Source organism: Meles meles, chromosome 7 (genome assembly GCF_922984935.1).
Source record: "Meles meles chromosome 7, mMelMel3.1 paternal haplotype, whole genome shotgun sequence".
In the NCBI taxonomy this organism is placed as follows: Eukaryota; Metazoa; Chordata; class Mammalia; order Carnivora; family Mustelidae; genus Meles; species Meles meles.
In genome coordinates this window covers 134554865-134567999 of record NC_060072.1, presented here as the reverse complement: position 1 = coordinate 134567999, position 13135 = coordinate 134554865, and the positions used below count along the sequence as shown (strand labels likewise).

The following is a 13135-nucleotide window of genomic DNA, read 5'->3' as shown; positions in this document are numbered from 1 at the left end:
CCAGAAACTATACTCATTAACCATATAGTTTAAAGTTGGAAATAAAATTTCTTAATCTGTTTAAAATATTCCCCACAAAAGTGTGAGTGGACTTTTTAACCTATTCCCTTAAAATATTAAAATTCCCAGCTTTCCAAATAGTTAATCAGGTTAGATGAAAGACTGCTGGCTGAATTTTGCAAAAACCTGTACAAAACTAGTACATGGAACTGAAAAATGAACACTGTCTTTAGCAAACATAGTCAACAAATCATTTCTTCAATTTGGAGTGACATATCCTTGTGAGGCATATTTTCAACCATGACTGACATTAAAACAAAGTATAAAAATAAACTGAACTTAGAGACCTATAATCATTGCATTACTAAGTATTAAACTAAGATTTTAAAAAATGATGAAGCATAATTGTGCATCAGTTAATTTATTGTTATCATTAAAGATATAATATTTATAATACATAATATACATTAAAACATTATTATCTTTATCTCAACCTAAGTTTTTAATGAATATAAAGAATATATAAATATAAGGAAAAACTCATATTTTCTAGATTAAAAATTCACATATACTTTGGATGGATACTTAGAGCATTTTTACGTAGAATATAACCAAAAAATTTCAAGGCCACTGTCCTACTTTAAATAGTGATTTTTTAAAAATCCTTATAATGGAAACAAAGCAAAAGAAAACCTTTAAAACAAAACATGAATATCAATTTATTGTAGAGTTTTTTAATAAACTATTCTGGTGGGAGAGGATTTGGTGTACTCAGTGCAAACAATGATATGAAAATAGGCCAAGAATTATTTAAATGAATACTGACAACATGATCTAGTCCCTGTTGCAATGATCTGGACCACTTACAAAAACAGCCAGAATAATCCTACAATCCAGTTCAGGATGTTGGTTCAGATCCTGTTTTATTGTGCCCTTCAAAAAATACTAAGTGGCTTCCTAGTTCCTGTAAGGACCCAAACTCACTGAGAAATTATTTTCTTCACAAATCATTCCATGCCCTTCTAAAATATCCCTGAGGTTTTTGTCATTGGTCACATGCCACTTACCTATTTCCAACATCAGACTCATTGTTCTGGTTTAGGATATCCTGAAGGCTAAAAACTTAACACACCAGAAACATTTTAAAAGTGAAAAGTTTGCCTCAATAGAACAAAAATGTGTGACTTCCACTAGCATTTGTAAGAGAAGAGTATTAAACATTGGCAAGATAAAACCCACAATAAACGTGATGAGTATCTCTGTTTCTAATGATATGGATATTCATCAAGATAGGCTCCTACACTCTACAAATGTCATGTTAACGACTTCCCAACATAAGCCAGTTTACATAGGGATCCTTGGGGTCCCTAACAGAAAATATGTGACAAAGGAGAGCCAGAGAGATAAGAAATACCCAGGTCATTTTTCTGTTTTCCCAAGCACCAAAAAGGTAAGAGAAGCCAACTCCTCATCTCCAACTCACATCCGTACAGGTAAGGTCTGAAAGACCACTGCTAGTCCCCAGACTGAAGATGTGGTATGGAATTATTGCAGATGCCTGGAGTGACCAGCACCAACTACAGGAGCTTAAGGAAGCCCAGCAAAACTGTGTGAAGAGCTCCATGGCAGTCCTCTGTGAGTCAGACTACCCACCAAGGGTCTCCAGGGCACAACCCAGGACACCTACATCTCCCACTCCCAATTCTAGCACGTGGCAAGGGAAGGGAGTGGAGAGATCCAGAGTCTAAGTCAAAATCTGCATTTTGTACATTCACTATTTATTGATGGTATTTCTGATCACTGAGTCTCTTTTGACAACATTTTTAAATAAGATGCATTGAACTGTCAGTCTTGTAGAATACGTTTTCTCAGTTTTTCCTACGGGAATCTAATAAATATAATGCTCATATACACAACGCCACATGTTACATATTTCAACGTAATCCTTCTTAGCCAGAACAGAGGATAACATTTTATCTTGAAATAACTTAGTGTATTTCAAAGCTTTAAAAAGACACAACACCCAGAAAATTAATCCTGGACAATGAAAATAAATCACTCAGAAAGATAAAGAGATTCTTGCAATATAACCATCTAGTCAAATAGATGTCTTGGAAGGAAAACAAACAAACAAACAAATACACCAAGATTATTAGAGGCAAGCAGCAACTGTAACAAACTGAAAAGTGAATCCCGCCTTGCTTGTAGACAGCCTACTTACTCCAACCACCCAGGAGCACCAGTGAAACAAGGCTATACAGAAATAGTCACACAACACCCCTGCAGAAAAAAATCCATCCTGGCTAAAAGACACACCTAAATGGTTATATGCTATTGGCATAGAGATAATAATCAGGGTCACGAGGTTCACTAGACCAGTGATTGAAATTCCTATCTTTAGAAATGCCAGAATCACCCAAAGGGAAGTGGAAACTCAGAAAAGTTCAAAATCAAAAGAACAAAGAGTGAAAGGAAGCAAAAAGAGGACCTTGAACTTCTATGAATTGACAAAACCGAAACATTTCACTTACATAATCTGAGTCCCAATTTGGGGGTGGGGGTAGTGAAGGAAGTGAGGGCTGTGTTGAGGGGTGGTTTGTGGAGATGTACAGAAATGTGGGAGGGGATATGGGGATGTGTGGGACTGTATGGGGGGCACCAAGGAAGTGAGTGTTACAGGGATATTTGTCGGGATGTGTGATGGATTTAGAGGGATGTGGGGAGTCATGAGGTTTTCTAAAGGTTTTAGCAGATAGGAAGGTTGAAGAATATTGTAGTGGAGCACTATGTATTGAATCATTATATTGTACACCTGAAATTAACGTAACGCTGTCTATTAACTCTGCTGGAAGAAAAATAAAATAACAATAAATAACAAATAAAGAGCATCATATTAGATAGAAAAAATGTACTATATAAAACCACCTTTCATTAGAACAAAAAATTAAAATTGAAGATTTAAATTACTACATTTATGGCAATCTCCCCTGTATTTTAAATAAATTAAGCTGACTTTCCTCACAATCCAATGACTCAAAGTTGGGACAGTTCAAGTATTTATTTAGGATCAGAAGATTTATTGCACAGTCATTTCACAGCGTTTTGGGACCTGAGAGATAGATTATTGAAAATAAAATCAGGATGTCATCACATTTCTTCTTTCAAGCTACAAAAGACAAATAACAGTCTTATTTCCAGAAGTATGATCTCTTCGATGATTTTTTTAAACCAATCAGAGTCCCATGAAATCAAGCACAGATAGGAGGTTAAAACTGGAAAAACATACACAAATATACATATTTCTTATCCAGGTCCCTGAATGGTTTTCTCTTTGTTCTCAAATTTGCCCTGCCATACTTTATCATTTTTCTAGCAGATGGCGCCGTGTCTGAATGCACAGCATCAGTGTTTCAACAAGTATTATAACAGCATAAAAATATGCATAATCTGGTTGACCCCTCCTGGGTTTCTCACTTCATGGTTTAATTTCTAGCCCATTTTGAAGAACAGGGTCAGCCTTTGACTAAGGCAAACTTTGGACCTATTTTAAGTTTCAGCCTTCTCTGAGCCCCCACATGAACACTTATTGTGCACAAAATTTTCTATCCCTTTCAGTTCAGTTAGCAACAATTCAGAACTGCATGTGAGACTTTTCTTTCCCAGTGAGATGCATCTTGTTAACTTACCCATGTCAATACAAAATAATTCTCAAGTTATACATTTCTGAGCTTCTGATTTCAGAGGGTTTTATCTTCAGGTTCTTACCTCTGAATTGTTAAGGTGACATTTGTGAGTTCCTGAAAACCAGCCATCACTTGAACATTGGTCAATGTCCACTTTCTGAAGATTTATGTCAACTTTCATAACACCCCTTAAAAACAGAGAAAGATAAGAGCAAATTAATCTGAGCCCTTACAATTTCTAATTCTGTATCCCATCCAGAAATTAGACAAATCAACATCAAGAGTGCACTAAAAATATTCACATTGCCCACTCATATTCAACTAAAGTGTACCAAGTGAAGATAGGGACACGATACAACAGAACCAACAAGTATTAGTTTTACTTAAGTCCCTGTATTGGTCACTGTCTTCAGCTCCCTACATAATGCCTGGCACATAGAGGTGCTCAATAAATATTTGTGGATTAACTAAACTCCAGTTAGTATTGCTCTGGACATGGTAGCAAAGTCGACTCTAAATAACACCTGCTCCCAGTACCCCTTCTATGAAAGTAAACCAAAGTAAAGCCCTCACCTCCTTTCTTTCTTTTCCTATTTCCCAGTGTGGGACAAGGGATGGGGGAGGGGGAGGGGCTGGATAGCGTCTTTCTTCTGATCTTCTATCACAATGACTTTAAACAGGGCTTTGCAAGGGAATCAAAAGCAAAAATGAACTTTTGGGACTTCATCAAGATAAAGAGCTTCTGCACAGCAGAGGAACCAGTCAATAAAACTAAGAGGCAACCCACAGAATGGAAGAAGATATTGGCAAATGACATTACAGATAAAAGGCTAGTATCCAAGATGTATAAAGAGCTTCTCAAACTCAACACCTGAAAAACAAATAATGAAGTCAAAAAATGGGCAGAAGACATTTCTCCAAAGAAGACATACAAATAGCTAACAGGCACATGAAGAAAATGTTCAATATCATTAGCCATCAGGGAAATACAAATCAAAACCACAATGAGATACCACCTTATACCAGTTAGAATGGCCAAAATTAACAAGGCAGGAAACAACATGTGTTGGAGAGGATGTGGAGAAAGGGGAACCCTCTTACACTGTTGGTGGGAATGCAAGCTGGTGCAGGCACTCTGGAAAACAATACGGAGGCTCTTCAAAAATTTAAAACTGGAGCTACTCTATGACCCAGCAATCGCACTACTGGGTATTTACCCCAAAGATACAGATGTAGTGAAAAGAAGGGGCACATGCACCCCAATGTTCATAACAGCAATGTCCACAATAGCCAAACTGTGGAAAGAGCCAAGATGCCCTTCAACAGACGAATGGATAAAGATGTGCTTCACATATACAATGGAATATTATTGCTCAGCCATCAGAAAGGATGAATACCCACCATTTGCACAGATATGGATGGAACTGTAGGACATTATGCTAAGTAAAATAAGTCAAGCAGAGAGTGTCAATTATCATATGGTCTCACTCATATGTGGAACATAAGGAATAGCACAGAGGGCATTAGGAGAAGGAAGGGAAAACTGAAGGGAGGTAAATGAAAGGGGAAGATGAACCATAAGAGACTACGGACTCCAGGAAACAATCTGAGAGTTTCAGAGGGGAGGGGAGCGGGGGGATGGAGTAGCCCGGTTATAGGTATTAAGGAGGGAATGTGTTGTAATGAGCACTGGGTGTTATACACAAAAAAATGAATCATGGAACACTACATTAAAAACATGATATGCTGTATGGTGACTAACATAGCAGAATTCAAACAAACACACAAAAACCAGCACTTTAGGTCTCCCAGTGTTCCACACCAGAGAACTGCACCATCTAGAGAAGTGCTGATTAGCATTTTTCTTCTCTTAAATCTGGAAACAAAAACACTGCATTTCACTTAGCCATTTGAGAAAAATCGCTAAGAAAGAGAAACTCACAAATTCAGAGCCAAAAGCAAAACTGCAAAGAAAGCTCCAGTTTTATCTCAGATTTCTCCATTTTCTCCAACCGATCTTCCAACAATTTCCTAAGAGCCCTCTCTTCTGTATTTCGGCACCACGAGCACTACTAGCAGCAGAAACATCTTTCCTACAGTGAACTTTCATACCTGTACATCATTAAAGTAAATATTCTGTGTTCTGGGGCCTAACATTCAAAGCTTTGTAACGTCATTTTTCACAAACTTGAGTAAAGTATAAACATCTCATTAAAATCCACTAAAATAAAAACACATTTTTAAGGTCTCCTGTTCCTAATTTAAACTACTTTCATTATGTATTATTAAATATGTACAAATATAAAGTTAGGTTTAAATTCCTCATATTACACTTCTTGTAGCTACAAAAAAACACTCACGAAATCATAAAATGCAAACAAAACTATAAAGTCAACAAAATTTAAATTTAATATATTAATTTAAAAATACCAATGAGGCTCTCTGCTCAGCAGGGAGCCTGCTTCCCCGTGTCTCTCTCTCTCTACCTGCATCTCTGCCTATTTGTGATCTCTGTCTGTCAAATAAATGAATAAAATCTTTAAAAAAAAAATAAAAACACCAATGATTATGCTTTGCCAAACTAAACACCTCTCAGAACAGGAATATGGTACAGGCTTTAGCCAGCCTATTTTACTACATGCTATGACTCATTTCTCTCTTTTCTCCTTTTAAACTACTGTGAATTCTTCTGACAGAGTAGCTTACTGTCATTTGGGCTTCATTTAAGGTGAATAAGTCTTTTACATTTTTAAAGGATGCCTCTGACTTTTTCTTATTAACCTGCCACAAAATACTACGTTAAGTAGTGGTAACATGCTCAAAAGAGACACAAAACAGAGACACCAAAACCTCCTGTTAGTATTTGGTTATCCAGATAGCCCAGAATATGTGTAAGTTAAATTTTCTGAGGACCACTGGAATGAAATCCTAAAAATTATTATAGAAAACTCACAAATCCTTCAGAGAAATAGACCTCTATTTGCAAACTACTACATTCTTGGCCATAATTCTATAAAACAAGTGCCTGTTCATGTGATAAATAAATGAATTCCCAGGTAACCTAATGCCTTAATGAAGTTCACTCCCTCGATCTTTCAACAAATACTTACTATTTAGTAAGAACATACCACCATAAGAGATGCAACGAAGGTGAACAGCATAGGCCCAAATATAAAAATGTCAAAACATCTAATGAGAAAAGATAGTAAACTCTGGGAAATTTGGGAAGCTATCATTTAGGGTACAGCCGATATTCCATAAACATTTGTTCATTTTTTGACTGTCTTTACTAGCAGCCTTTGAATTATGTCCCACAGAGGTCACACCAATCATGCAAGCCCACTCTAGGCTACTTCATGCTCTTTGAAAAATAACATACTCTTTTTTTTCATTCATTCAATAAGTGTATGTCCAGTTAAGCACTCAGGTTTGGGCCAAAACTGTTCTTGGCCTTTGAAACACAACAGTAAGCAGAAAAAAAAGTTCCTGCCTCCATGGGGCTTAACTCTGGTGTGGGACAAATAATAAATGGCAGCTATAACAAGTAAGTAAATTATGCTATATATTACAAAGTAACAAGGGCAATGGCGGTGGGGGGACTTCCAGCAGGTGAGGGGAAAGAGGTTTTTTTGTTTGTTTTCTTAAAGAGTGGACAGATTTCTAATTCAACCAATGGCTCAGGCTCATATCACACTCTAAATTACCAGCCATCTTCAATGACACAATATTTCCCACTGGACTGTTACCGTCCACCACATTTCGGTGTTCTGCCATGAATGGCTTATTGAGAATGTATCTGTAAGTAATAAACGAATAAAACTATATATTTGTATTTGTTCCACATCTGTTAGTAAGAGCGAGGTCAAGTTGCCCTCACCTATCCTGCTACACTGAACGAATTCAATCACAAGAGAGCGCACATGTTCTGCCTTGCTCGGGGACTTGAGCCACCTTGGGGTTCCCTGAGGCTGCAATTAACTCCGGTCCCTTTCCTGGGGGAACTGGCTTAAGAAATCGATACCTTAATCACTGCAAATTTTCCCTCTTGATTCTTGGTTCCTACATTACAACCAAAAGTCACATCAGACCTTAAGCTCAGCTCAGGAAGCTTTCCGGTCTTTGTGCAAAAGCACCAAAGGTAATAAGTCGTGAGTTTACCAGCTGGGAAATCAGCGCTGACTCATCTTCATTAGCATCGCTGTCTCGGTGCCTGGAGACCTACAAAGCCCTCAGGGAGGTGCTGGTTACTTCCGGAGGGGGAAGTGGAGGTTTGGGGGATTAAGTAGGAAGAAAGCGCTCTCTCTGCGGAGGAACGTATCCTGCTGAAAACCACGCAGAGGCGAAACCACTCACGAGCCATCCCTGCGCCCACAGAGGTTGGGCCGGGTTACAAGCCTCGCAGCGCCTGCGCAGAGCGTCCCCTGAGCGCGTGCCCCTAGGGGCGGAAGTGCTGCTAGGACATCCGGTGAGCCGGCGCCGCTGGGAAGCTCTGGGGGGTGTAAGTGGTTGCGGTTTCCTGGGCTGAGGACTGGAAAACGAGGGCCGAAAAAGCCTGGTAAGTGGCCTCCAGAGAAGAAAATATTAGCAAGTTATATCCCCCAACACCTGGATGCTTAGCTGAGCCGCAGACGTGCATTTTTGTCTACTTGTCTGGCACCTGAAACACAACAAGCCCCAAATGGGATTCATCCTGCACCCAAATTTTCAGTTCCCCTAATGTTCTTCGTCTATGATTGCACCTCCGTCCTTCAGTTATCCAACGCGATAACGTGTTGTGAAACCAACCCCCACCTCAAAACAAGTGCCACCTTCCCTAGATCGTACTCCCTGGATGCTCCTTGTATCTTAACCTTTCCCCTCCGTTTTTACTATTACTGCCTTAGTTCAGGTCTTAATCTCTCCCAAGGCTAAAAAAATTTTTACATTAATTTGCTGATTTCAGTCCTGTCTCAGATTGCTCCAGGTAAAGATCCTGTTCCTGAAGTGTGTATGATTTAGAGTCCTCCTTTAGAAACAGACACAAAATCATGAATACATGTATTACAATATGACCTTCGGCCTTATATCTTTACTTTTTAACTGCGGTGTGGATAGTAAGATCATTACCAGAAGCTATTTCTATGTCAGTAGTACAAACTAGTTTAATATATATTACTAGGGGTGTCTGCGTGGCGCAGTACCTTAAGCATTCCACTCTTGGTTTCCAGACAGGTCACGATCTCAAGGTCCTGGGTTGCAGCCCCTGCTCCGTCTCAGCTCAATAGGGAGTCTGCTTGAGAATCTCTCTCCCTTTCCCTTTGCCTCTCCCACTCCTGCTGTCTGTCTGTCTCCCTCCCTCTCAAATAAATAGATAAATCTTTAATATATATATGTATTGCTAAATAATGCTGAACTTTCCCTTAGGTGGTTTCCAAAATGCCCACAGCCTAGAAAAAATGTATGAGAAGCAAGTTAAGTAGAAAGAAACCATTGCAGTTAAAATATCCTCCTTTTTCAGGATGACCACAAAACGCATTCCTAGTGTTCATTCTAGGACTTTAGAAGGTTTCCATGAAAGCAAGGGCATTGAAGTGTAAGCATCACACTCTGCTGTCTATGTAATCTTTGAAATATGTCCATCTGATCCTAATGATTTCCAGCTTAAATCAGTATTTCCCACTGTCCTAAAGAATAAAATCCAAGCTCTTTGGTATAATGTTGTATCATACCCCTCCTACTACTGACATCGCCAACCACTTTTCTGCACAATTACATTGTTTGTTCCATACAATTACATGTGGTATCCTTAAAAACTTATGCTATCTCAGAAAACCATTCTTTTATACATTTCTTTATACCTGAAGTCCCTTTCCCTAAACTGTGCTTTAACAATCATAACTCCTCCCTGACTTTCTGAAGCCTTTCATAAACTGATTTAGAAGCTACTACCCTATTCTTACCATAATACACTATACTTACCTTCTTTATACTTTAATGATCTGTTTTCCCCACCAGACTAAAATTTCCATAGCTCATGTCTTTGTAATATTTCTCCTAGTTCCTGTGTGCGTGTGTGTACATACCATATCTTCTTTATCCACTCATTAGTCAGTGGACATTTGGGCTCTTTCCATAATTTGGCTATTGTTGATAATGCTGCTATAACATTGGAGTGCATAATCAGGGGGAGTGGCAGGGAGAGGGAGAAGCAGTTTCCCTGCCAAGCAAGGAGCCTGATGTGGGACTTGATCCCAGAATGCTGGGATCGTGACCTGAGCTGAAGGTGGATAGATGCCTGACCGACTGAACCACCTAGGTGTCCCAAGATCTGTAGTTTAACAGTGTTGCACTAATATTACTTTCTTAATTTTGATAGTTTTACCATGGTTAGATAAGATTTTAATGTTACTGGAAGTTGAGTAAATGGTATGTGGGAAATTTCTCCACTATTTTTGCTAATCTTCTTAAAATCTAAAATTATTTCAAAATAGAACTTCTTAGTTATAAAAACAGCTACAGTTCTTTGAAAAGATGAAAAAGAGACTCAAGTATTAAAAAATATGCAAATAAAAGAAAATAGGCAAATAAATATAGTGAAAAAATACAAAGGAATGCTCTAAAAAACAGTATTATGATTAATAATTCTCTAATAAACTTTTAAAAACTAGAGTTAATGAAAAATGTATAAATTGTTAGAAAATATAAAATGGAAAACTTGCCTAAGAAGGAATATAAAACTTGAACAGGACAATAAGTTTAAAAAAATTAAATCACTCACTTGCCAGAAAAGCTTCAGGCTTACATGTTTTATCTACGAATTCTACCAAACTTTTAAGAAATAGTTCTTATAGTTTTTACAAGTTTTTACAATAAATATATAACAAAAACAATGCATTTTATTTGATTTTGATTCCAAACCACATGAGAACAATACCTAAAAAAAATTGTAGACCCCTTTTAACTACACGTAGATCCAAGAATCCTAAAGGAAATATTGGCTAAATAAAATGTTAAAATATCTTAAAATAATTATAAATCATGATCCACTAGAGTATATCTTAAGAATGAAAGGATGTTTTAATATGAAAAAGTCTATCAATGAGGGAAAATGGTTGCAGAGTAGGAGGACCACAAGCTTGTCTCACTCCATGAATATAACTAACCATTCTAAATCATCCTAATATCCCAGAGACTGACCTGAAGACTAGCAGAGCAAACTCTACAACTAAAGGTTGAGAAGAGGTCTCGTTGAAGAAGATAGAAAGTGTGGATACAGGGTTTGGGAGAGAATCAGATTATGGATGCTGTAGTAGGGATGGAGTGGTATTAGAGAAGAGTGAGAGACACACTGGCACATAGGGGAGTGATGGGAAAGTAAAACCCCATAGCAATTGGCTTGAAAGGTGAGAGGGCCCAAATTTCATGACTTCTGGCCACCAGTAAGGCATAAAGCCTGGAGTTATAAAAGTCATTGGGCTTGGCTATGATAGAGCCCCAAGGGCACTGAACTGTTCTTGGAGAGAAGGCAGGCAAACAACCTATAGACACACATCATGGAAACAATAATCTGAAGAGCTCCTGGGGCACATAATGGGCAGGCTATTTGTCCATATCAGAGCACATACTAGAGAGTGTTTGTGGACAGAACCCCTTCAAGAACAAAGGAAGTGGCTGGTGCCATTTTTCTCCCCTGCTCCTCTGCATAAGCACAGGGCCAACTCTGGGAACTACTACAGCTCTGACACCCACTACCTAAATTGCTTACACCAAACCCCACCACATCATGCTCCAGTGAAACTACCCTTCCCAGTCATGTCTCAGTCCCATTATTGTGGATCCCACCCCACACACACACACCCTCCCACAGAAGACCAGCCCAAGCCCCTGCAAACACTGCATTTCCCAATGTAGGAGTTTTGTGACACTTCAGTTTCTGCAGTGGTGGCAACAGTTCTCATTTCAGAAACATATCAGAGCACACCTAGTTAAAGCATGCCACATTCAGGCCAGGGATCCAGCATTGCCCACAACAGCAAAGAGAGCCTCTGTAGACAACTGGACTGAAAGACAAAGGTAGGAAACACACAAAAAAGTAAAAATGAATATTTCTATTAAAAAAATCAGTCAAGAAACTCACAAGATAAAAGGATATAAAATATAGAAGTAAATACCTAAATCATGGGGAGGGAATGGGAAAAGAATGGGTTCAAAATTAAATGAACATCAACTTAATATAGCTTGCTGTATGCAGAAGAGGTTATATACAAACCTATTGGTACCAGTATATCAAAAACCACTAATAAATGTGCAAAGAATAAAGAGAAAGAAATCCAAATATATCATTCATGAAAATCAGCAAACCATGAAACAGAGAAAGAAAGGATCAGAGAAAATATTCAGAAATAACCACAAAACAAATAGTTATAATAAATATGTATCTATAAGTAATATAAATGGACTAAACACTCCAGAAGTTATAGAGAGAATGGCTAAAATAACAAGACCTACCTATATACTGCCTATAAGAGACTCATTTTAGACCTAACCCTACCTGTAGGTTGAAAGTGAGTGAATGGAGAAACATCTGTCATGCAAATGGATGTCAAAAGAAAGCTGGAATCGCAATACTTATATTGGAGCAAATGGACTTTAAAACAAAGACTATAACAAGAGACAAAGGAGGACACTATGTAATATTAAAGCAGACAATCTAACAAGAAGATATAACAATTGTAAATATTTATGCACCGAATGTAGGTGCACCCAAATACATAAAACAGTTAATAACAAGTATAAAGGAATTAATTGATAACATTACAATGATAGTAGGGAACTTTAACACCCAGTTACATCAATGAACAGATCATCTTAACAGAAAATCAACAAGGAAACAATGGCTTTGAATGACACAATGAAACAAGTGGATTTAACAGATATATATCCAGAACATTCCATCTTAAGCAGAATACACATTCTTTTCAAATGCACATGGAACATTATCCAGAATAGATCACATATTAGCCCACAGAACAAGACTCAACAAATTCAAGAAGATCAAAGTCATACCATGCATCTTTTCTAACTACAATGTTATGAAACTAGAAGCCAACCAAAAGAAAAAATTTGAGAAGACAACACATATATGGATGTTAAATAATATACTGCTAAACAATGAATTGGTCAACCAGGAAATAAAAGACTAAATGAAAAAGTAACATGGAAAAAAATAAAAATGAGAACACAATGGTCAAAATCTTTGGGATATAGCAAAAGCAATTCTGAGAGGGAAATTCATAGCAATACAGGCCTATCTCAAGAAACAAGAAAAATCTCAAATAAACAACCTACTCTTACATCTGAAGGAGCTAGAAAAAGAAGAATAAACAAAACACAAAACCATCAGAAGGAAGGAAATGATAAAGATTAGAGCAGAAAAACATGATATAGAAACTTAAAAAAAAAAACAAAAACAC

The 13135-nt window shown here is 37.7% G+C and overlaps 1 protein-coding gene across 1 annotated transcript in view; it reads right to left on the bottom strand.

The window, feature by feature from the left end:
- The window catches only part of GPR158 (G protein-coupled receptor 158), a 425723-nt gene that overhangs the window by 387969 nt on the left and 24619 nt on the right, over window positions 1-13135 (bottom strand). The window contains exon 2 of the mRNA XM_046014062.1: window positions 3766-3871. Within this exon, the coding sequence (XP_045870018.1) occupies window positions 3766-3871 (106 nt within the window). The remainder of the gene's footprint in view (window positions 1-3765; window positions 3872-13135) is intronic.